The 25,865-nt window shown below is 49.0% G+C and overlaps 1 protein-coding gene across 1 annotated transcript; it reads left to right on the forward strand.

Moving 5' to 3' along the window:
- Positions 1-587: 587 nt before the first annotated feature.
- Positions 588-4,704, forward strand: ITPRIPL2 (ITPRIP like 2; the record flags this gene model as incomplete). The annotated part of the gene is made up of 2 exons (XM_080830658.1): positions 588-2,284; positions 4,679-4,704. One exon carries the CDS (start codon positions 588-590, stop codon positions 2,184-2,186), a length of 1,599 nt encoding a protein of 532 aa, XP_080686784.1. The 3' UTR covers positions 2,187-2,284; positions 4,679-4,704.
- Positions 4,705-25,865: the final 21,161 nt, after the last annotated feature.

Raw genomic sequence — 25,865 nt, forward strand, 5'->3', positions numbered from 1 at the left:
AAGGGTGGGGCGGCGGCCGCGAGAAGCCGGCTCCAGGCGCGTCCTGAAGTCCCTCCCGCCGTCCCACGTCGCTTTAAGGCGGAGGCCGGGGAGGGGGCCACGCCACCCGCCGGCTCGGCGCACGGCTCCAGACTTCGGCATTTCCTCCCCGCTAGCGGGCGCGGACTCTTCTCCCCTCCAAGAGGAAACTCCTGGGGCCGAGTAACGGGAACGAGCGCCGAGAGGGAGCCCGGGAGTGCCGCCCAGGGTAGGAGGCAAGCCCGGCCGGGTCAGAAGCTGGCCGCCGGCAGCGAGCCGGGGCGCCGGGCGGGGTGGGCCGCCGGGCGGGACCAGGCGTGCAGCCGGCGCAGGGCGCGGCCCGGGGCCCGCGAGTGCAGGGCGGGCCGCAGCTGGAAGGAAAACTTGAGCTGGGAGAGGGGGCCGAGCTGGAGGGCGCCTTCCCCCCGCCCTGCGAGGGGGGAGCCGCCGCGGAGGCGAAGGAGACCCGGACCGCGGGGCTGCCGGGGCGCTGCCCGAATGCTGGGCCGGGGGCGCCGCCGGGGCTTGCGCCCTGGGCTGCAAGGCCGCCGCTGCCCCGGACGCCCGGTATGTCGGTGCACTACACCCTCAATCTGCGCGTCTTCTGGCCCCTGGTGACCGGCCTCTGCACTGCCCTTGTGTGCCTCTACCATGTCCTCTGGGGAAGCGGGGGCGCCCGGGCCGAGCCCCCCGACGGTACGGACGGCGGCTTCCCGCTGCTCAAGGTAGCCGTCCTGCTCCTCCTCGGCTACATCCTCCTGCGCTGTCGCCACGCAGTTCGGCAGCGCTTCCTCCCAGGGTCTCCTCGCCTGGGGAGCCACTCCACCTTCTCTCCCGGACACTTCCCAGAGCCGAGTCTTGGCATCTTGCTGGAGAGTTACTACGAGCACGAGTTGCGCCTGTCCCCGCATGTGCTGGGCCACAGCAAGGCGCACGTGAGCCGAATCGTGGGCGAGCTGGTGCGGGCTGGCCGCGCCCGGGGGTCCCCTGGCCCCATCCCCGGCGGGGCGCTGGCCTTGGCCTTCCGTGGAGACTTCATCCAGGTGGGCAGCGCCTACGAGCAGCATAAAATCCGGCGGCCCGACGGCTTCGACGTGCTGGTGCCGCTGCGTCTCCCGCCGCTGGTGGCGCTGGAGCCCCGGAGCCTGGGCGCTGAGCCCGCGCTGGCCCCAGCCTTCCACGGCTGCTTCGTGTGCGCCCTCAAGGCTCCGCCGGGGGCCTCCGGGAGCCAGTGGCTCCGGGACTGCAAACCCTTCGCCGACGGCTTCTGCGTGGACGTCCTCGGGCGGCGTCACCTCTCTGCCTCGCTGGTGCTGCGCTGGTTCCAGGCGCACCTGCAGCGCTCCCTGGCCACCGTGCGCTACAGTCTGGAGGGGCGTTGTCGGGTCAGCCTGACCCCGGGCGGCCTGGAACAGCCTCCCACCCTGCACATCCTGCCCTGCCGCACCGACTATGGCTGCTGCCGCCTGTCCATGGCAGTGCGTCTCATCCCCGCTGTGCATCTGGGTGATGGCGTTTTCCTCGTGGCACCACCACCATCACCCTCACCCGTCGGGCCCCTGTCCCAGCTCCCAGGAGGCCTGCGCACTGATGCACTGTGGGGTGTGAACACAGCTCGGCAGGAGCAGAAGCTACTGTGCTGGGTGCAGGAACGGGCCCCTCCAGGTGCCTGCTACCTCAAGTGCCTGCAGTTGCTTAAAGCTCTGCGAGACCTGGGCGCCCGCGGGCTGGACCCGGCGGCCACAGCCCAGTGGGGACGCATCCTGTCCTCATATATGCTCAAGACAGTGCTGCTGGCGGTGCTGCTGCGGGAGGGGGCTCCTGCTCAAGGCTGGGACGAGGCACATCTGTGTGAGCGGTTGGAAGAATTAGTGCAGTTCCTTAGGGACTGCCTGCTGCGACGCCAAACGCTCTTCCACTGCGTCCTGGGCCCTGGTGGGGCAGCTGCCGAGGTGGGCCCCCTGCCCAAGGTACTGCGTGAGGCTGCCCCGGTTGACCTCCTGGCTGCGTTCGACAGACAAGCCCGGGAACTTGCCGCGTCGCGGTTGCTGTCCACCTGGCGAAGGCTGCCCCAGCTTCTCCGGGTCTACGGGGGTCCTCGCTACCTTGACAGGTGCCTCCCACCCCGGAGTCAGCAGGCACAAGGGTTCCCTGAAGATCAGCCATAAACCTTGACAGTGCCCCCACCTGGCCTAATGCTCCTAAAGCTTCTTCCACCCCATGGGGTGGGGATGGCAATGAAGCCAGTTTCCTGCAAGGAAATGAGGTGCCAAAGGTGTTGGAAGATTGGGAGGGTGACATTTGGTAGCTCATATGTCCCCCCGGCCCCACAATCCAGTATAGCTGTGGCATCTTGTTCACACCCCCTGGCGTATTCTGAGCGAGCTACAGAAAGGCCTCCAACACCAGCAGCTAAGAGTTGGTTCAAATGTTGGTTTGTGTGGAATGATTCTGCAGAAGGATCCAGGTTTTAGGAAGCCCCTTGGAGGAAGCAAGAACTAGCTGCAGAGAAAGTGCCCTCGCCCCCAAATTTAAAGAAGCTAATGTGTTTTTTGTTGTTTGTTTTTTTGCTGTAACTACTTGCTCTGTCCTGGGTTCCTGATTGTCTTTTAAAAAGTCTGAATCTTTATCTACAACTGGAATTGAAGTTCTATTCTAGGGGCTAATGTTCTGAGGAACACTGTTTCCACTATTCAAATTAATACTAATGTGTTATTTTAAGTGGTGCCATCACGGGTGTTTGACAGGATTGCGAAGAATTAAGTCACATGTGTTGAGAGGCAGTCAAGAGTTGGTTAGAGAAACTTCCAGAGCAAATAGCACTTTATTTTGATCAGTCCTTTCATTTTGTGGTAATTGCCACTGCCAAGTGTTGCATCGGAAAGGGAGGCTGGTTACATTTATTACTAAGAAATGTGCAGTCTTAAAAAGCAGGCTTGCCTAACATCCCTACAGGCCCACCCTGGAATATGTACCAGTCCACACCCATTCATGGAGAGCCCACCGTGAGCCAGGCACGGTGCAAAGTAGCAAAAGATCCATGGTTAGGACCATACTGGTGCGTAGGGAAAACACATTGGGTTTTGAGAAAGATACATTTCAGTCTTTGCCTATCCAGGTGACTCACCAGAGCTTGCTGCGGGCTGGAGACAGAAACATTTTGTTGTTGTTTGAAGCCTTTTGAACAAACTCCTCTGCATGAGATAATGCGCAAATGCCTGTCTTTAGTGCCTTGCGTGTAGTTAGCTCTCTTGGTCAGTGCTCAGTTATGGTTAGTGGTTACCACGTTTCCCTCCCATCGCTCTGGCAGCCTTTCAGTGGTCCTAAGGCCAACTTGGAGGAGCGGTTAACTGGGCCCAGGTCTTGTAAAACATTTCCTATAGAATTCAGTATCTTGGGCTCTGTGCTCCCTGACCACCCACCAGCAGTCAGCAGAGGAGAGCGAGGGAGGAGGGGAGGGGGCCGTGGCTCCTGCCAGTAGTCTGTTTTGTTTTTTTTTTTCTTTGCACATAAATATCCCCAACTCACTTTAGGTTTAGTTTAGGTTCAGAATAGTCCATCATCTGCTTGTCTAATAGAAAATGCCGCCAGTCCCACCCAGTGTTAGACTTTGGAACTTTGAAATTTTTTTGACAAAGACATGTATTTCCTTAGACTCTTAAAGGTAAAACTTGGAAGACAGAAATAGCCACCTGAATGGGGCCATTGTTTAACTTCTGAGTTATTTTGAGGGAATTCTTTAAACTTTCTTTAGGGGACCTATTTGGCCACTGCAGGAAATCCTTGTGAATAAATGATTTGCAGGGAATCCTCACGGGAGCTGCAGAGACTGAGATCTTTTGCAACCTTGGACTGGAAGAGAAACAGTTGCAAATGTCGTGCCTTCTCTTTGAGGTTGTTCTGGGGACAGTTCCTCTTGATATCGCAAAGGTCATTCCCAGCTTTTAAGGTCAGTGTTAGGTCATTAGGTACTGAGTTTAGCAAAAGGATCGGTCTACCAGCTTCCTGCAAAGATATAAACTGCATAATATTTCTTAAAATTACTTTTTAAAACAGATGCAAAGAGTAAGTAGATCTCTCTGTGTGTATATATATATATATATATACACACACACACACACATATATATATATATTTATATTGTCTCCATATCAGCTCCAATTCCCCCTGTAGTCATTAAGTCTACTGAAGTGGGGAAAGCAAGGCTGTTGGAGGGATGATAGAGCTTTAAAAGCGGAACTTTCCAAACGTCTCTAGTTGAGTTGATAGGTTCCTTTTTTTTTTTTTTTTTTAATCTTAACTAGTCTTTTGAAGTTTAAATCTGGTAACATTTTGTTCTTGTAGTGTTTTGGTATTTTTATTTTAAGGCTAATTACCCAAAGCCTCATCCATCCTCAAGATTTTTAAATTTTATTATTATTTTTTAATTAATGGGGCATTGTGTTTGTGAATTGTTAAAGTATTAATGTTTTATTTAAGTGCCATGCTGAGCGACAGTTCTCTGTACATGGCAACCAAAACCTAGAGATTTCGATCAGTTTTGATCAATATTTAGTGATCCCAAACATGTACTGTGTACAAATGAAATAATAGGACATTTTAGCCAGGTATGATGGTTGCCCAAGGCACTTAAATTAAGCTCAGTTCTGTCTTTTATCAGGGCTCCATCATTTCCTTGATCTGAAATGTACACATTTTTGGTGTACACTTGGTACTAGAGATTCACGTACGCAAAGATTCTTACACAAGAAGCCTCAATATTGCTCATGGTAAAAAAAAAAGAAGAAGAAGAAGAAAAAGAAGAAGAAGAAGAAGAAGAAAAGATTAACTGTCCAGCCAGTGCCCGAAGAAAAGTTTTGAGGAGGACGACTCAGCCATTTTTCCAAAAGATACCCTTCAGTAACTCCCACTGACCTGTCTTGGGAGCTATCCTGGAAGGCTCATTGTTGTGGGCTGAGAAAAGGAGATTTTTTTTTTTTTTTTTTTGCAAGAGGAATGGAAGAAGCTATAAGAAGGAAGACCGGAAGCAAGAGAACCAAGAGAAATCTGAAGAATTCAGGAGGGAGGACTTAAGAGGGAAGTGAACTGGTGGGGAGAAGGGGAACCCCCGGGGGAAATCACATGAGGGTGTAAGAGGTTTGGGTAGGAAACACATTTTTAGGTATGTGCTATTTCAAACCAGGGGTCGCAAACTCAGCAGCCTGCAGAAGCAAGGCAAGGAGATCAGTATGGGAAGGGGTGGGTGGGTGGATGGTGGGGACTGTGCCCCTCTTAAGCACGGTAGCCACTGGTCAGCTCTGTGCTGGGAAAAAGGTAAGGAGGGGCTGGAAATCAGGACTTTTTTTTTAAGTGAGACTTTCTCAATTTTCAACAAAATCATTTTGAATTGTCCCAAACACCAACATTTGCTTGAGCCTGGGGCCACCAGTCTGCGACCCCTGCCGAACCCTCCAAGTATGTATAAGGTTATATTTATTGTTCTGGAGATGTTGTTGTTATACATAGTTGGGGGTGTGGTATTCCAAGTCCTTCTTTCTCAGAGCTAAGCTTTATTGTAGAAACAAACCAAAAAAAAAAAAAAATTAACAAGGCCACAGATAACACTGAACTCAGAATTCCCAGAAGGACCCTCCATCCCGGAGCTGTTCTTGTCCAGCTACCCGGCCTCCAAGCAAACCACTGGGGGTCAGTTCTTGGCATTTCCTTCCTGGTGAGTGGAGGCTAAACTCCTCTGCTCTGCCTCAGAGTTCACAGATGAGTAATCAGGAAGGATTGCAGAATAACTTGTTTCTTTTTTATTTGTATTTTGCTCTTCGTTTAAAATTAATCGTTTATTTTAGTAGTATGCCAGTCTGTGGCTTAGCAGTGATGGTGGATGGCCTTGGACCCCGGAAAACCAGGGCTGGGTCTTCAGGCCAACCTTCTTCGGCTTGTTACCATTCGTACCACCAAGAACACTGTTGGCTCCCACCCAAACTGACATCCTGGCATTCGGAAGGGGTGAACCTAACATGCGTGCTTCCAGAGCATCTCTTTTAACCTCCTGGAATAAGTCCCTCTTTCTGTAAAATGTGGCCTTTGAACTCGGCGAAGAAGATTTAACTTATCCCTACCCACATGGAGGAAGGCTATTACCTCCTTCCCCAGTAATGAGGGAAATGAACCTTATTAATTTCCAGTGATCCTTGAGAGGGAAGAAAGCTCAGTGTTATCATCTTGGTGTTTGTTAAATTTTTTTTTTTTTAACACACGTCTGTTACTTAGACACTACTGTTTGTTTTCTTTTATACCTACATAGCACATGATTTGATGGGAATTTAGCAAGTATAAGTTGGGAGAGGGTGAAGATAATATGCAATCATCTATATAGAGAGAATAGCCTTAAAAAAACTATATGTAATCTGGTTTTTGAAGTATCAGATATCAGGAAGATTTTTAGCACCTTTTGCTTTAAAAAAAAATTGTGCCTTGATTCAGTGACTTGACTTTAAAACATTCCTCTTATTTTATTGTTATTTTAAATGTATATTCTGACCCCAACTGTGTATTATGATGTAGTCTGTTGGCTGCAGTCATGGTATATGGTTTGTTCCAATAACAGAGACCAAAGGGTTAATCAATCAAATAAGATCCCGCTGCTACAGTTGTGTGATTAAAAGGAGTTTTAGGTCACACCCCACTTCTGTGGCCCAAACGGTTGAGGCCAGCCTTTCGTTTTCTGTTTCAGGTTGGAGTAAATTTGCACTTTTAATCTTCTGAGGGTTTTTTTTGGGGGGGGGGTGCTTGTTCTTTTATACTTTGCTTTGTTAATAAAGGAACTTGTAGGAAACTCTAGACTGAATGTCAGATTTGGGGAGGGCTCTCCTCTTTCTGAAGGGCAGCCCTGGCTTATGATTCCTCACACAGGCTCACTCGCTTTCAGCATCTGGGTGCCTGGGAGTCTTTCTTACTCAGCAACGCTAGAATAATTGTATACAGTTGACACTGCACGCAGACAGGCAAGGATGTTAGTTCACAGCTCTGTAGGTTTGCAGCCCCGGGTCCTGCCTTCAAGTCTTTTTCCTTGCCTAGAACCTTCTGCCTGGCTCCCCCCACACACACCCTGTAACACAATTCAAGTCTTGGCCTGTGGCTCATTTATTGCTCAAGAGTTCTGCTCAGAAATCTCTCAGGCCCTCGGGCGCTCCCCAAATGGTAAACATTTGCTAATAGTGAAAAACCATGGGGCTTAGTGAAAGATGGAATCTTGGAGATGATATAGGACTCCTCGAAGTCTTGGAGCCGGGTGGAAGTTGAGAGAACCTGCAGCCACAGGCTGATGAAACAGCAGTTGTGTGGGATCCTCACCCCGGGCAGAAGCGGTGGGTGTGTTTTGCTCAGTTTCCAACAAGTAGCTGGTGACTGGGTATTGTTCCCCGGTGTTGAGGACACATGCAGAAGTGACCCAGACGGACGGGGTCTCCCTCTCAGGAGCTCGCAAACTCACTGTGAGAGGCAGTTCTGTTGTTGCCATGCAGTGTGGTGGGTGATGGTGAGGAAGGGCTACGGAAGCACAGAAGATGGGCATCTCATGGGATTTGGGAATTTCAGGGAGGGCTGCTTGGAAGAAGCGACATCTACGCTGAGATCTAGAGGCTGGTAGGAATTCGCTAAGTGTAGGGAGCTGGGCAGGAGAGCAATGTATCAAGGACAGAGATGAACGGAGCATTTCAGTTTGGCTGGAAAGTGGGGGTGGGCGGGAGGGAGGAGGCTCCAGCGGCAAAGAAAGAGGTGGAAGAGGGAGGAAGGTGTCCGGATACAGGGGTCTTGAAGCCAGAGCTTCTCCAGCTGGACTTTGCAAACCACTGGAGATTCTGCTTTCCTACCAAGCTCCCACGTGATGGTGACGCTGTTGGCCCTGGGGGCCACACTTCGATCACAGGGCTGGACACCCTGATAAAGGTTTGGAATGGTCCCCGGAAATACTGGTGAACCAGTTCAGGCAAGAAATGGCAGCAGGGTCACCTTTGAGTTTGGCTCACTCTGGCTGCAAGGTGGAGGGGAATGGATTACGCAAGGGTTGGCAATGTATTTATTTTTATAAATAAAATTTTTACAGCCATGCCCATGCATTTATATACTCTCCCTGGCTCAAGTCAGCCCACACTGGCAGAGCTAAATAACTAATATAAGTCCTGCAAATATTTACTCTCTGGCCCTTCATAGAAAAAAAAATCGGCTGGAAGTAATCAGAGTGGGAAGTCCTCAGATGCTGCTGCAGTCCAGGCCTGGGCAGGGGGCCTAAGCTGGGGACAGAGAAACAAGTTGCCCTAAAGGCAGAATAAAGTCCTGGCTAGAGCCAATGCTTTGACGCCAAGAGATGTGTCTTCAAGTCTTGTGTCCCGTGTCTCTCATCCGCGGGTCTCTCTGCCAATTACCTAATCCTCTCGCAACCTTGATTCCCTCATCTAGAAGGTGGGGTTCATAGTAGAACCTCCCTCGTAGGAGTGAGCGAGGATTTAGTGAGATCGTGTTCCATGTTCCAAGCACCAGAAACGGCAGTCAGTATAGAAGTAACTATTGGAATGGAAGTTTGATTTCGTCCGCGTCTCCAACCTCTTCCTCTGTTCCTTGTGCGGCTCATTCCGTTTCCGCTACAGGGTGGTTTCTCTATTGTCCACAGAACCATCTCTCTAGCTACTCCAATTTTGTTCATTTCTTTCCCTGATGTCCACAGCGGTCCGCTCAAGGAAAGGTTCTCTCTCACTCTGGGTACGATGGTGGACTAATGACAAAAATGGCCCCTGTCCTCCTCTTCCTGCCCTGATGCCTCTGCAGTCTCCCCCATCAGGAAGAGGAGGCTTCTCACCTACCCCGGAAACTGAAATGACTCTGTGACTTTAGTCAGTAGAAGGTGGCAGAAGGGATGTTTCCTGAGTTCCTGGCGTGGGACTCAAGAGGCCTTGTCTGCCTCTGACTGACCTCTTACAAGCCTTCTGCCACCGTGTGACTAACTACCCTGGGGGAAGATGAGGGGCCGCATGGCCGCATCAACCCTGTCCCCAAAGCGGATAGCCTGCCACCTGTGAGACATGGGAATGAAGCCATCCCACACCGACCTGACAACAAATGGACTGAAACGCCTGCGAGCGCTCGGCCAAGGCCATTCGCACTTGGCCCAGATTAGGAGAAGCACTCAGCGGGCCCATAGCCCTGTCTGAGACATAATAGACATTGTTTTAAGCCACAGAGTTAGTGGTAGTTGGTGGCTCAGCGATAGCTTAACTGATTTGGAGGCTTACAAAACCAATCTGGCATCCATGGGCAGCCACGAGGGTACACACAGGCTGTGTGCATTCGGTGCATTTGGCTTTGGAAACGGCCAGACTTAGATCCGAGTGCTTGACTGACACCCCAAACCACCTTGCCCGCAGGAATCCAGATTTCCCTCACAAGCTGCCGCAGCGGGGTGTCAGCCTTCCTTTGGGTGCTGAGTTGGGCAAACGGCCCCATCTTTGTGCCGTGTGTGTACACTGTTGTTTGACCGAGTTCTCGCACTTGCCCTTATCTTCTGAAAACAAGCAGAGGACGGGAAAACAAAAGTGCCAATTCAGGTGACAACATGCCCCAGGTCTCCAAGGTAATACAATGGGGACACTGATTCCATGTACCCATAGTGGCCAGGCTTCAGCGGCAGTGGGATGCCCGCTCTTGGGCTGCTGAGCAGCCGGGCAGTGTGTTCACTCGTAAAGAAAGTGAACACCAGCGATGAAGGGCATGTAGGAAACTGTATCCGTTAAGAATACATTTGGCCACAGGGCACCTGGGTGGCTCAGTGGGTTGAGTTCCTGCCTTCCACTCAGGTCATAGTCCCAGGGTCCTGGGATCGAGCCCTGCATCTGGCTCTCTGCTCAGCGGGGAGCCTGCTTCCCCCCCTCTCTCGGCCCGCTTCTCTGCCTACTTGTGATCTCTGTCTGTCAAATAAATAAATAAAATCTTTAAAAAGAAAAAAAAATGCATTTGGCCGCAATTTGCAAAAACCTAACCTATAGTGACTTAAACAAATAGCGGCTGATTTTTCTGCATCTGCGGGAGCCTGGACATGGACAGCGAGCAGCTCGGGGATGAATCAGGGACCCAGGCCTCTTTCTGCTCCGCCATTCCTACTCGTCATCTCAAGAGCCTACAGTTGCTACTGCAGTTGCGGGCTTCGTGTCCGGCCAGGAGAAGAGAGAACGGATTAGGGAACGCGGCCGATTTCTCCTTCCATCTCATTGGCCAGGATGGTGTCACGTGACCACTCCCGGCTGCAAGGGACGCTGGGAAAGAAAGCCTGGTTCCAGGCGTGGAGCGCCGCTGAGCAAAATGGGAAGAAGAGTAGATGTTGGTGGGTAAGTAAGATTCTGCCACAGAAATTCTAACAACAAATAGCAGAAGAGGATGTCAAAGAAAAAGTCATTTAGTGCGCCTGGGTGACTGCGTCGGTGAAGCGTCTGCCTTTTGCTCAGGTCGTGATGTCCGGGGCCTGGGATCAGCCCCACATCCCGCTCGCAGCTCAGTGGGGAGCCTGCCTCTCCCTCTCCCTCTACCGCCCCCCGCACTCCTGCCCGCTCTCTCAAATACATAAAATCTTAAAGTAGAGAATATATAATTCCTTACTAATATGGTTTATTAAGTCTAAGACATCAGACATTCCATACTGATATGATTGATTAAGACAATCTAATGATTGTCTAAGTCCTTGAATATAGTAAATGCTCAATAAATATGAGAACGGAAGTCCCATTCAGTGGCTGTGATCTTTTGGGCAGGTCCGTTAACTCCTCTGGGTCTTTATTTCCTCATTTGCAGAATGGCAGGGGGTAGGGATAATCCCACCTTTTATAGGTTTGTTGGGAGCATCAAAGATGAATGCATGTGAAATGGAGAAATGCTATCCAAATTTTAACTGTTGTCTTGAAGTAGTGCTCCAGCGTCTTTGAAACACTAGGACGGTGAATCCGTTTCTTTTTCCCTTTTTTTTTTTTTTTAAAAGATTTTATTTATTTATTTATTTATTTGAGGAGAAGAGGCGATAGGGGAGGGAGAGGAACAAGCAGAGTCCAAGCGGAGCCCCAGGTGGGGCTCAATCCCATGACCCTGAGATCATTCCCGGAGCTGATATCGAGTCAAATGCCCAACCCACTAAGCCACCCAGGTGCCCCAAGGTGAATCCATTTCTTAAGTGGGGGGGAATGCCACCCTCAGGCACTCTGCACAGCACCTCCCCGCCACCAAGCTTCCTCTCCTTCAGGCCTGTGAGGGAGCGGCAGTTGTGAATATTTGTTCCCAGGAGGGAGGACATCCAGGGAAAAGATCCACCAACCCCATATCTCTTTCTTCTGAATTATGTCATTTTCTTAAAGACTTTTTTAAAAATTTATTTGACAGACAGAGATCAGAAGCAGTCAGAGAGGCAGGCAGACAGAGAGGGGGAAGCAGGCTCCCCGCTGAGCAGAGAGCCCCACGTGGGGCTCCATCCCAGGACCCTGGGATCATGACCTGAGCCGAAGGCAGAGGCTTTAACTCACTGAACCACCCAGGTGCCCCTGAATTTTGTCATTTTCTTATATGCTTTCTCTCTATGTCATTTCTCTCTCTCTCTCTTTTTTTTAAAAGATTTTATTTATTTATTTATTTATTTATCAGAGAGAGGGAGAGAGAGTGAGAGAGCGAGTGCACAAGCAGGCAGAGTGGCAGGCAGAGGCAGAGAGAGAAGCAGGCTCCCCACTGAGCAAGGAGCCTGATGCGGGACTCGATTCCAGAACCCCCCAGGACCATGACCCCAGCCGAAGGCAGCGACTTAACCGACTGAGCCACCCAGGCTTCCCTCTGTGTCACTTCTCAAATGAAATTTCATTTTCATTGCTTGAGTCCTAGGTGGAAAGCTCAAGCTGGTGGTTCTCAATTCTGGCTCTATAACAATCTATGAGGGGCTTTGTAGAATTATCCACACTCAGTGGGGCGCCTGGGTGGCTCAGTCCATTAAGTGTCAGACTCTTGATTTCAGCTCAGGTCATGATCTCAGGGTTGTGAGATCCAGCCTGTGTCAGGCTTGGTGCCTGCCTGCGATTCTCTCTCTCCCTCTGTTCCCCCACCCCTCACCCCCACCCCTTGCATTCTCTCTCTCATTTTCTCTCTCTCTCTCAAAAAAGAATGTCCCTGCTTAGAACTCCACCCTGGCCCAGTGAAGTCAGAAACTCAGGGAATGCAGTCCAGGTATGGGTGCTTTCCACAGCTCCCTGGATGATTGCAGAACGTAGCCAGGGTCATGAACCATGGGGCCTTTGGTGAGATGGCCCTTAGGTCAGAGAACCTGGAAACACCAGCTGGTTTATGGGAGGTATGCTTTGGGCCAGAGACAGACAGCTGAAGGGCAGTGATGAAGGTGAAAATATAGGAGTCCGGGATGGAATTCTTCAGCTGAGATACAGGGCAAAATATCACTACACAGGCATAGGATTTAATCCCACTGGCAGTTCCCCTTTTCTCCAAACCCAAGGAGATGGAAACAGAAAAAAAAAAAAAATCAATTTATAAAAGGCATCAGAGTCATCCTGAAACTTCTCAGGAAGAAAAAAAAAAGAAAGAAAGAAAGAAAAGCTTCTCGCTTCAGAGGCACACTGCCCTTGTTCTTTTTGTCTTCTAGCCTGGGGAGAACACAGGTCATATACAGCCTGTCTTTACAAAATGCTGACTCTTTGCATGAATATTCAATGGTTTTGCCCACACTTTGTCTCAGTCTCCCTCCTCCCCCCACTACCACCTTTGATGCAGTGACTTTGAGCTTGCACTTAAGAAAAATTAAAGTCCATCAAGGCACCTTCCAATAAAGCTGGGGGAGGGGGAGGGGTGGGGGGAATAAGGAGTCCTACTGCGTGCCAGACTCAAACTAAAAGCTTTTAATGATCTTATCAAAAGATTTTTATCTTCATGGTTTATTTAATCATTGGTCTCCTCCAATTAGGAGCTAAGCCTCTGATGGGTGACTGTCGATCCTTATCAAAATAAAACCATTAAGACATATTTCAACCCTGGAGAAAAATGGGGTGGTATTTGGAGGTGGGGGTGCCCTCAGAGTCTTATGTGGCCAGAAACTGCAGGCTGAAAATGCTGCTCTCTGTTTTAAGCAGAGGATTTGTGATGATTGATTATTTTTCCTCTGATAAATACCCAGTTTCCAAAAGCAGTCTATTTAGTAAGGATCTTCATTTTCCAAGGATTCAAAATGCATTTGGCTGTCCTATCATTAAACACAGAGCCCTGAGACCAGTGGAGAAGTCTGAGCCCTTCCCAGGTGCAACAGAGACACTCCTGCTCAATGAGTAACCCCGTATTTCCCGCCCCACTGCAGTCAGTCAGGGTCAGCTGACCGGTTCCCAGCAACGGGTAGGGAGCACAAGGGACTTTCTCATGGTCCTGCAGAGGCGCTAAAGGTCACACATGAACATGGTGGCATCACAAGATGGAACTGAGTCACTACGAAGAGTTCAGGAGGCTCACGTGCTGGCCTTCGCATGAAGGAAAAATAAACCTTTGTGATGTGGGATTCTTTGTGGCTGCAGAGAAGCTGAGCTGAACTTACTCATGCAACAGGACATAGAAGAGGGCTCCTATCGTAACCCTATTTGGGAAGATCCCATTGGGAGCCCCTCATATGCCGTGTTTGTTCTAGACGGGGAGAAGATGCCCTCTCCCAGGACCCCAGGGACGTCCCAGTTATGAGGTGCTCCATCTCCATTCGCTCATCCAGTAAAGAATCACTGAGTGTCAACTATGTGCCAGGACTGGTGCTCGCTCACCCTGGGGGACAGAGTGATTAGCAAAACAGCTTCCATCTTATTTTTGCCTGCAGCTTTCAGTCTGCTGGATGAGACAGACGCTGGACCAAAAAGGATGCCAATTAGGGGTGAGTAACTATCAGAGGTGAATGCTTGGCGGGAAGGTTTCTATGACTCTGCAAATCAGAAGGGACTTTACGGCAGCCCAGGGGATTAGAGGAGGCTTCTCCAAAATTTTGAAGCCTGGCACCCTAACCGTGATGGTCTGTATCCGGGAGCCACCTTGCCCAGTACTTACTAAGTGCAGAGCTCTGCGCCAAATACTTGACACATGCCATCCCTACTTGACCACTGCACCAGTCCTAGGAGGTAGTAGAACTACTATCCAGCCCCGCTTTACTGGTGAGGAAACTGAGGCTCAGCAAAATGAGGCCACATACCCCACACAGTAAGTACAAACAGGGATTTGAATCCACATCTGCTTGGCTACAATACACACTCATTTCTGGCCCTTGCAAACCAGAGCCAAGGAGGTTAGTCATGCAGGAAGTCACCCCTCATGAGGCCCACAGTGGGAGATCAAAATGAAACCACCAGGCAGATGTTTACAAGTTGCCTGGAAAAGCCACCCACCATAGAAGGGGGGGATAGCTTTCTCCCCACTTCCCAAGCCCCTCCTTAAAAGCTCCAGTGTTCCTTTTTCATTTTTACAGCGTCCCCTCCCCCTCTCCCCAGAGGACTGACTTCTCCTTTCAGCAGACGGGAAGGCGTGGGTTGCCGGCCCTACAGTAGCCCAGCCACTGACAGATGATGGCTTCCTTCCAAACTTAACCCAGATGAAAACGATGGGGACATACTAGCTCTTTCTCCTCTTGGCTTTGTACCATGCTTTCCTTTCTGTCCACAACAGAAGCAGGAAAGCCTGAGATAGCTGCATCGAAACGTTAGCCGATTAGAGCCTTACAGAAAGATTAAACTGATTCTACATATAGACACATCTACGCTCATTCTGACACACACTTTCCATGCAGACATGTGTGTACACATACGCATGCGCAGACATACCCACTCTCAAACTCTAACACATACACTCGTAGCTAACACTTGAAGCACTCACTGTATCCCAGGCAGTCTTCTAGGTATAGACAAATGATTGCTGATTGCTGGCGGGCCCAAACCAGCCTGCCATCTCTTCATGTAAATAAAGTTTTATTGGAACACGGCCATGTGAATTCATGAGTGCATTATCCGTGGCTGCTTTGACACTACTCATCGGAGTTGACTAGTTGCCACAGCATCTACACGGCCTGCAAAATCTGAAATATTTACTACCTGGCCCTTTATGTGGGTTGTTTGCCAACTCCTGTTCTAAGTGCTTCAAAACTGCAAAGTATGACTGCTGCATAGCTAATCACCCTAAGACTTAATGGCTTAGAAACAGCCACCACCATTATTATATGTTATGATTTTGTGTGCTAACTGAGCTCTACTGCAGTTCGGCTCCTTGTAATGTCAGCTAGAACCACAGGCCTTTCCAGGAGGGCTTGCTCCTATATCCGGCAGCAGGTGCTGCTGTGGGCTGTGAGCTCAGCCAGCACTGGCAACCCACGGCATGCCTTGGTTTCCCTCCACATGGCCTTACTTTCTCGCTCTAGCATCTCAGAGCTCGGCCACGGGGTTCCAAGAGGCAGCATTACACATTTGCCAATGTAGAGGCCCTGCAGATCTTCTAAGGCCCAGATTCCTTTGGTCAGAACAGATCACGAGTCCAGACCAGGTTCAAGGGGAAGTGACATGGACCCCACCTATCTGTGGCTGGGCTGGCAAAGTATTTGCAGCCACCTTTAATCCACCAGAGTAAGTACTTCTTTTCATTTTGGACATAGGGAGATGGAGGCACAGAATGGTTCATTAATTTGCCCAGCAACACCCAGCTAGGGACACACACAACCTCGTATACACTCAATCACACAAATATACCCAGGCATGCACCATCACACATTACACACATATCCATCACATACACATTCACAGTTCACGTCCTTATACAGTGACAGCGTCACATCTGTACATCCTCCTACAGACACCAAGTCCTCAAGCAAGGTCACATACACATGCATGCATATTAGCACATACGCACAGACAGATACACACATACACACACACATGCATGTACTCCGGGCATACACACCCTCCATGCCCATGTATGTAATCACACATATCCACATGCATGAACACACATATGCACACAGCCTGACCCCTCTGCGCCAACCACAGTAATTGGTTCCAGTGACTTCTCGCTTTTGCATGAGGTGTCCTGAGGCCAGAAAGCCCTCCTACCTTCCTTCTGTTGTGCAAAGTCTCTCTGCACACAAAGAGGCCCACAGGCCCCGGACCCTGAGTCCTTGGCCCCACTCAGAATGGCCATGGGCAAGAGACCCACACACCTTTGCTGATGTGCGATGTGAGGAACAGGGAAGTCAAGTTCGTTGCCCAGGGTCACACAACAGACGCCACTGAACTGGCATTGTGTGCTAACCCCACCGTTCAGCGGGGCTGGCAGGGGGCTCAGGGCTGCTGGACAAATAGATGAGTTAGAACCAACTCATTACTTGTTCAGTAATGATTACCTGGAAGACACTTGATTCATTCAGAAGCAGTTTTAGGTTCACAGCAAACTTAATGGGAAGGTACAGAGATTTTCCATCTATCCCCTGCCTCCGCACAAGCATGGCCTTTCCCGTACACACAGCCCCCAGCCCCCCAAAGTGGTACATTTTTGTTATAAGTGATGAGCCTACATTGATGCATTATAGTCACCCAAAGTTCATAGTTTTCACCTCAAGGTTCATTCCTGGGTGGAACATTTTATGAGCTTGGACAGATGTATAATGACTTGTATCCACCATTATAGTATCATTCCGAGTATTTTCACTGCCCTAAACACCCTCTATGTCTGGTCTAGTCACCCTTCCTTTCTCCATAACGTCTAACAACCACTGATCATTTTATTTATTTTTTTAAGATTTTATTTTTTTAAAGTAATCTCTACACTGAACATGGGGCTCGAACTTACCACCCCAAGATCAAAAGTCTCATGCTCTACTAACTGGGCCAGCCAGGAGCCCCGACCATGATCTTTTTAATGTCGCCATAGTTTTGCCTTTTCCAGAAGGTCAGATAGTTGGAACCCTGTACACACTGTAGTACGTGGTCCTTTTTCAGACTGGCTTCTTGCCCTTAGTAATATACATTTAAGGTTCCTCCATGTCTTTTCATGGTTTGAGAGTTCGTTTCTTTTTAGTGCTGGATCGTAGTCTGTCATCTGGATATGCCACGGCTCATTTATGTGTTCACCTACTGAAGGACATCTTGGTGGCTTCAGTATTCATTCTTATTCGTGACTGTAGAAAGCAGGTAGAGCAGAAATGCTCCCCAAACCTTATGAGTCAGACACCAAGGATGCCAGAGAGACATCAAAGATGTAGGGAAGAAATGTCCATCTTTCCTCCTTCATTTGGTCATCGTCTATCTCAGCTGTCCTCAGTCCTAGCCAGACATTACAGTGACTGGGGAGATTTTTAAAAAATATTGCTGACTGGGTCCCACCCCCAGAGACGATGATTCAGTTGGTCTGGACTAGAGCCCGAGCATCACGATTTTTTTTTTAAGATACCCAGGTGACTCTAATGTGGGCTTGAAAACCACTGCTCCACTGGGATCCCACTGTAGGTGGAAAATTCTTGTGGTGGCTCTAGAGTAGAAGTTGAAGGTTGTCTGTTGCAAGTTTAAAACAAGTGGGTCTGGTTTGCCAACGCAGCACTGTTCCGTATGTCTGTCTCAATGAAATGTGAAGGCTCCGGCAGGACGTGCTCTCTTCTTCTGTCTGCTCTCTAACACCACCTTCTGTCACCTTCCACTAGCCCCTTCACACACTTAGATGCCAGCCTGGCACCTGGAGTCATTTGGGTCTTGCTGACCAGAGGACCTGGCTTTGGCCAAAGGGACCAGTGTGTCTCGGTTTGTCCAGGGTTTTCCAAGTTCAGCCCTGAAAATCTAGTGTCTCAGGAGTCTTCTTCAGTCCTGAGCAAACTGGAGAGCTAGTCATCCCCTATTTTGACCCTTTTTAAAAAATTCTACAACAGAGACCCAAGTCTCTATACTTTGACCCTTCTTTTTTTTTTTTTAAATTCTTTTTTTTTTTTCATTTTATTTATTTGACAGAGAGAAATCACAACTAGGCAGAGAGGCAGGCAGAGAGAGAGGAGGAAGCAGGCTCCCTGTGGAGCAGTTAGCCTGATGCGGGGCTCGATCTCAGGACCCCGAGATCATGACCTGAGCCGAAGGCAGAGGCTTTTACCCACTGAGCCACCCAGGCGCCCCTGACCGTTCTTTTAAGAAAGTGAAGACAAGGGGCACCTGAGTGGCTCAGCTGGTTAAGCGACTGCCTTCGGCTCAGGTCATGATCCTGGAGTCCTGGGATCGAGTCCCTCATTGGGCTCCCTGCTCAGCGGGAGTCCGCTTCTCCCTCTGACCCTCTCCCCTCTCATGCTCTCTCACTCTCTCTCTCCTCTCTCAAGTAAATAAATAAAATCTTTAAAAAAAAAAAGATAAAGAAAGTGAAGACAAACCCACAAATCACTCTAAAACACCTGTTCTCAATGTTAGCTGCACACGAGAATCACGTGGGTAGTATTCGTAAATACCCCAGGATTAATGCGCCATCCCGCTCCCAAGGGACTGGTCCACCCCAGAGACTCTGATGTCATTGATCAGCCTGCAGCTGGGGAACTGAGGATTTTTTTAAAGCTCCCCCGATGATTCCTATGTTCAGGTAGGGACACAGAGCTCTGAGCAAGGTGAGAGAGAATGAGCTACAAGGAGTATTGCTCTGGGTAGGGGCAGATGAAGCAAGGTGGCCACATGAAGTGACATCACAGAAAACACAATGTGCTTTGACTTCAGAACTTTGAGTAAAGTCCCTTTCTTTCTCTGAGCCTCAGTTTCCTTATCTATCAAATGGGAACATCCCTTTCGGTCCTCCCCTTTTTTTCTTATCTATAAAATGGAAACCTTCCCTAAAATAAAGCATGCAGGGACACCTCGGTGACTCAGTCGGTTGAGCGTCTGCCTTCAGCTTGGGTCATGATCCTGGGATCGAATGCTGTGTAGGGCTCCCTGCTCAGTGGGGAACCTGCTTCTCTGACTGCTCTGCCTGCCGCCCCCCGCCCCTTGTGCTCTTTCTGTCTCTCTGACAAATAAAGAAATAAAACCTTAAAAAAATAAAATAAAGCGTGCATGGTTTGGGCACAGAACATGATGGACACTTGTAAAAAATAATAAAGGTGCCATTTATCCGGTGCCCACGGTGTGCTAAATACTTTTCAGGCTATGACTCATTTGGGCCTAGGAGGTAGCTCGTGTTCCTACTTCCACTGTAAACTCAGAGTGGTCTGCAGTTGAAGGAACCACGGAAGTTTTCCTAGTTCTGTTAAATTATTTTCTCAGAGAGCCAGGCCAAGACGCGAGTGACCCAGATCAATCAGAAACTGACCCTGGGAATCTGTCTAGAAGGGTGGACACTGGCCTTGGATTCATTCTTCAAAATAAAAATAGCTTTCTTGTTTGTGACCATGGATGTCATAAAAATAAATAAAATAAAAAGTTCAAATAATGCAGAATCCTATGAGAAAGAGGTGGAGATCTTCAGGGCCAAGCTTCCCCCCCAGAGAAGGAGTGGGAGAGAAGGGCTGCCCTAGCAAGGGCCCCTCCTCCCATACCCCCTGCTGCCCGCCCCCCATCCCTTCAGGAAAGAAACATCAGTTCCCATGATATCATCTCCTGCCTTGGAGCTGGGGTGTTGGGGACAATGGCAGGATAGGGAGTCCCAGCAAATTCTGACATCAGCCTCTTTGGCAAGGGCTTGGCCTGGAGCTGGGACTTTCCCCTGATCAAGGCCTCTGTGAAGGACCATTTCTTTTTCTTTTTTTTTTTTTAAGATTTTATTTATTTACTTGACAGAGAGACATAAGAGCAGGAACACAAGCAGGGGGAGTGGGAGAGGGGGAAGCAGGCTTCCTGCTGAGCAGGGAGCCCAATGAAGGAACCTGGGATCATGACCTGAGCCAAAGGCAGACACCCAATGACTGAGCCACCCAGGCGGTGAGGGACCATTTCAACTTGCATCCAGAGCTGTCTCCAGAGCGACTAATAATTATGATATTGATTGAACCTTCACAATGTGCGAGACATCAGTTAGAGGGCGAACTAACTCATCGAATCCTTGTGACAACTTCTAGCAATTAGGTACCATATGTTTTCTTTTTTTTTTAGGATTTTGTGCATTTACTTGACAGAGCATGTGAGTGCACAAGCAGGGGGAGCGGCAGAGAAGTAGGGAGAAGGCAGCAGGCTCCCCACTGAGCAGGGAGCCCAACACAGGGCTTGATCCCAGGACCCCTGGATCATGACTGACCTGAGCCACCCAGGTTCCCCCTCATTATGCCCTTCTTATAGAACAGGAAGCAGGCTCAGAGAGGCAGATAACTTGCCCAAGGTCACACAGCTGGTAAGCAGTGGAGGCAGGATGGGCTCTATTTCCAGAGCCACCTGCTCCCTATCAAGAGGGGCTCAGAAGAGCCATATGGGGCAGGTCTGTTTAGAATCCTCATCAGATAGATGAGGAAATTGGGGCTCTGAGAGGCAGGTGACTTGCCCAGAGTCCTACAGCGAAGGAGCAGGAGTGCCAGGAAAGAAGGTCAGGGTCACCTGCCTTCAGAGCTGGCTCTCAGAGTCAGGTTTCCTCAACTCCAACCTTTGAGGTATCACCTTCATAGTCTCGCTCTCAAATCAATCAATCAATCAATCAAATAAATCAATCAATCTTAAAAAAATCTTAAACCATGCATGTCAGATTCCACCCATTATACCCGTACTCATTTATAAAAAGCACAAGAGTTTCTCTGACCAGACATGAATTCTGCCTTCCTTAAGGAGCCTGCAGGTGATTGGGGCTGATGGACAGTATTAGGGACTGAATTGTGTCCCCCACAAAATTCATATGTTGAAGCCCTAACTCCCAGTATTCAGAAAGTAACTGTATTTACAGTCTTTTACAACTGAATGTAACGGGGGGGGGGTCTTTAAAGAGGTGATTATGTTAAAATGAGGCTATTGGGGTAGATCTCTAATCCAATAAGCCTGATGTCCTTATAAGAAGAGAGAGAGACACCAGCGGTGGGCATACACAGAGAAAGGCCACATGAGGACACAATGAGAAGGTGGCCACTGACAAGCCAAGGAGAAACCAGCCTTGCTGGCTCCTTGATCTTGGACTTCCAGCCCCCAGAATGATGAGAAGATAAATTCCTGCTCTTTAAGCCCCTCAGTCTCTGGTACTTCATTATGGCAGCCCCAGCAAATGATGACAGACAGGCTGTCACATCATATAGGACTGGAGATGATCAGAATAGAGGACCGTGGTGGGAGGTGGGAGGGGCTGCAGGAGGGAGCAACGGGGTTCAAGTCTCCGAACTGGTATCAGGAGGGACGGTGAAGGATTTAACATCTTATCCCAGAGGTGTAGGCAAATTTATAGACCCCTGCAAGGATGTGGGACAGGAGGGTAGACAGAAATGAAAAGTGTATCAGCTAGATATGGCTGCCTAACAAATCATCCCAAAATGTAGTAGCTTAACAGAAGGACCATTTATTATTTTTCACAATCCTGTGGATTGACCAGGCAGTTCTTCTGATGGTCTCATGTGGGCTTTGCTCAGGCAGCTGACTTCAGTTAGCAGATCCAGGGGGGCTAGGTTTGTCTGGGAAAGCCAGATGGCCATGCCTCTCTCCATGTTGTTTTCCATCTCAGGTTTCTTCACAGCATGGCAGTCTCAGGGTTCTAAGGGAGCAAAAGTAGAAGCTGCAAAGCCTGTTGTGGCCTAGGCTCCAGAATGCATACACCACCTCTGCCACATTCTATTGGCCAAAGAAAATATCTGCCAAGCCCAGGGGCAGGTGACGGAGAAATAGACCCCACCTCTTGACTGTAGATGTTGCAAAATACTGTGGCAAAGTGTTTCAATCCATGATAAAAAGGTTGGTCTTCAGTTCAATCCCAGACTTTCAGCTAAGGAGACATTCATCCCAGGTTCATGGGTAATAATCAAATTAGTCCCTGTCAACAATCTGGGGTGAGATAGAGCCCCATTAAGAGAGACTCAGTTGGAGTTTGGCTATGTTTCCCACCCTAGATTTAGACCAAGGCTTACAGATTCAAATGCCCACTGAGGATGATAGACAATATAGATGAAGAGGACCAAGTATAGGGAGGAAAAATCAAGCGATCTGCTCAGCTATTGCTCATTTTCCCACTTTTGAGAGATGACCGGAGCACCAGCAGCTGTTTTGGTCTGTGAGGTGACCTTGATGATGAAAGTCATCAGCTGAGAATGGCTGGGCAGGAATATAGAGTCTGGATCCCTGCTGACAACTTAGAGACTCCTTTCCAGTTCCGAGCTGATGATTCCCCAGATACTTTCTTATGTGTGAGAGAAATAAACTTTCATCCTAGACTTGTTATTTTGAAGTTTTGTTGTAAGCAGCAAAACCTAATCCTAGCTGATTTAGCTGCTTACAAAAATGGGAAGATGTCATACTCGCATTTGAATACAGATTTCTATTTTCACTTGAAAAAATAAGATCTGGCTACACTGGGCCCACGTTCTCAATTAGCAACATTGGAGATGGGACCGAGGAGGAGCTGTCACCTTATTCTCAGCATGAGCGTCTGTATCCACTTCACACAGTCCTCACTAATCACAGCTGATATCGTATATCCTCCAACGACCCCATTTGTATTGCCTGCCTGCTCCTGTAGGCATTTGAGTTTGTGGCCCCTGACCTGTGTTTTCTGAGCCTCAGTTTCCCCTTTAGCAAAATGGGGCTAACAACAGAACCTCTTTCTTAGGCTCTTTGGAACGTAGGAAGATTAGAGACATCGCTAGATGTAAAGCTCTTACCAAAGTGACACCCACCAGTCTCAGTTGTGAGAGCTGCGTTATGATTGGGACTAATTACCATTATTTTCAACACGGGAAGGAATTTTACTTTTTCAGTGGGTGATCCAAAAGCAAAAAGAGAGGAAGCAGGGCACAGTTTGGGTTCCAGCAAGAGTTTCTCGGATGTGATCATGCCTGCGGGTTACTTTTCTTGTCGGTCCAGGGACAATTGCCATGTTGATTTCATTTCTCTCTTTTAAAGTATGAGCAGCTCATTGCTTTCCCAGAGCATGGGACTGCCTTTGATCCTCTTCAGGGAGCTCACAGCTTCTCCCTTCCTAAAGGCAAGAGCCACCCTTGGCATCCCCCCACAAGGCCTTGGGACCTGTCGTGCCCAGGCTATCTGCTGTCACTCCTCCATCAGTCTGGGGCCGAGGGCAGGGTAGGCAATGCACTGAGGAGGGGGAACCCCAGGTTAGCCCATGGCACAGGGGAGAGTGGATTTTTTTTTCCTTTGCCCCATCGTTTTCCCAAGGCTGGTAACTCCTAAAGAAAAGGCAATATAAAAGAGGGAATTTTGTGGCATTACTCAAGACTAGGAAGGAGACAGACACATTGTGCCTGCTGAGGTCTGGGGGATATGCTGGCAGAGGTCACCCTCAGCATGTGTAGGGGTGCTGTGCTCATTCCCTCTCTGAAGGCTCCTTCTGTGAGCACCTGCAGCTCAGACCCGAGGGCTCTCCACCAGCTGCCGTGGGACACTCTACCACCTACCACCTGTGCAAGACAGCAGAAAGTTCTGGACCATTAGAGCCCTCAGAGCAGCCCTCAGGCCCTTGGGATCAGATTCACAAGCTGCGTGATCTTCAGCAAGTTACTTAACATCTCTGTGCTTCAGTCCACTATCCCTGATAGTCCAGTATTCCTATCCGTGTCTCCCTGAGCAATGGGCAGGAGTTTCTCTAACACATCCCTGAGGTCCAGATGTGCTAAGTTACAGGGTGTGGGCAACCCTAGCGTTAGTGAGGGCTAGTGATTCTGCAATGATTCACAATTTACACTCCCTAGGGAGTGTGTGTGTGTGTGTGTGTGTGTGTGTGTGTGTGCTTTCCCTGTGTTGTGTAATCATTTACAAGCAGAATCATGGTATGCTCTGTCTTCACTTTGCTTTTTTTTTTTTTAAGATTTTATTTATTTATTTGATACAGAGAGAGAGACAGTGAGAGAGGGAACAGAAGCAGAGGGAGTGGGAGAGGGAGAAGCAGGCCTCCTGGCAAGAAGGGAGCCCGATGCAGGGCTCCATCCCAGGACCCTGGGATGGTGACCTGAACCGAAGGCAACCGCTTAACAACTGAGCCCCCCAGGCACCTGTATTTGTGAGATTTATTCACGTTATTGCATGTAACCACATTCAGCAATGTCTGGAGATGTGGCTGTCACGACTTGGAGAGGCAGGTCCTACTGGCATCTAGTGGGTGGAGTCCAGGCACAGCCACTATGCACCCTGCAACTTACCAAACAGCACTCCTTCCCCCACAACAGAGACCATCCGGCCCCAAATGTCAACAGTGCCCATGTCGAGGAAGCCTATTGTAGAACAGGCTAAGGACTTCGGTTTTTATGCTGAGAGAGGACAAGAAACCCGGATCGCGTGTATGTTGAGGTTGACTAGATACTGCCAGACTCTTTTCCAAGGTGGCTGTGTTCTCCTTCTTCAGTGACGCCAGCATCCTCTCCCATCACGTGGGCACATCGTGTTACCAGTTAACTTGATATTGTTTCCAGTCTTTCGGCCACCACCCCAACGCAGGATCAGAACCCTTGCAAAGCCTATGTAGACAGAATACTGCATTTTTTAAAAGATCTTATATATTTATATGACAGAGAGAGAGAGAGACAACGAGAAAGGAGACACAAGCAGGGGGAGTGGGAGAGGGAGAGGAAGAAGCAGGCTTCCTGCTGATCAGGGAGCCTGATGCGGGGCTTGATCCCAGGACCCTAGGATCGTGACTTGAGCCGAAGGCAGACGCTTAACGACTGAGCCACCCAGGCGCCCCAGAATACTGCATCTGTATGTATACACATACACACTCTCTCTTTCACCCACGGATTCTCTTTCTGGAGACTCCAGACAATGGGAACGTGATCAAAGTTTCATTTAAATGTAAATTTCCTTCACCCCCAGCATGTTTAACAAGGAACTGACGTACAGAAATAGCTCCTGTCATCTGGGTTTCTGCTGTGGATTCTTATCTTGTGCCAGTGGACACTGGATCTGGGAAGATAAACAGAAAGTCCCTCGGGGCATGGGAACACAGCGCAGGGCTCTGGGAGATGGGACTCAAATAGCTGAGTGCCAGCCCTGGGGGAGCCCTGGGAGATAGAGCTGACCCCCTCTCTGCCTGCAAACATGACTGACCAGCTCTGGGATGATTTACAATTTTTTCTCCCCTAAATGCTTCATCTGAACCAATTCCACCTTAAAATTAATCTCCGGTATCTCAGTGTCTTTTATCTTTGTATGAAATTCAAGTCACGGGTAGTGCTTTGATTTCAAAGGCACTGTTTTAAACTACAACTACATAATATGTCTTGCTCATTTCTACCTGGCCTATTTTTCAAGTGGCTGCATTAATTTTTTCACATTAACTCTAGATGTTATAGGAACAATGAAGTCAATAGAACAGAAAATTTAAAATGCGCATGACATAAAGGAAGACAGCCCAGATTCCTTCAGTTACTGTCACTCATTATTAAATTTAGCTCTGAGCTTTCTGGTGGGCAAAGCAAAAAGGGAAACACGATGCTTCACACAATTTTTTGTTTTCTAATCAAAGGAAAATGGCCCATCTTTAGCTGAGGTAATTATTTTCTTGTTCCAAAGTTCTGAAAGGGGCCGAACCTCCAACTCCCACTTGGGCAGCAATGGAGTTGATCAGTGGTCAGGATGGTCTTCTGAGAAGGAAAGTAACGTGTCCAAGGTCACACAGCTGGGCAATGCCAGAGCAGGGATTCAAACAGGAGAATTTAGACATCTTAAATATCTTTA

This window comes from Martes martes (assembly GCF_963455335.1).
Source record: "Martes martes genome assembly, chromosome: 18".
NCBI lineage: Eukaryota > Metazoa > Chordata > Mammalia > Carnivora > Mustelidae > Martes > Martes martes.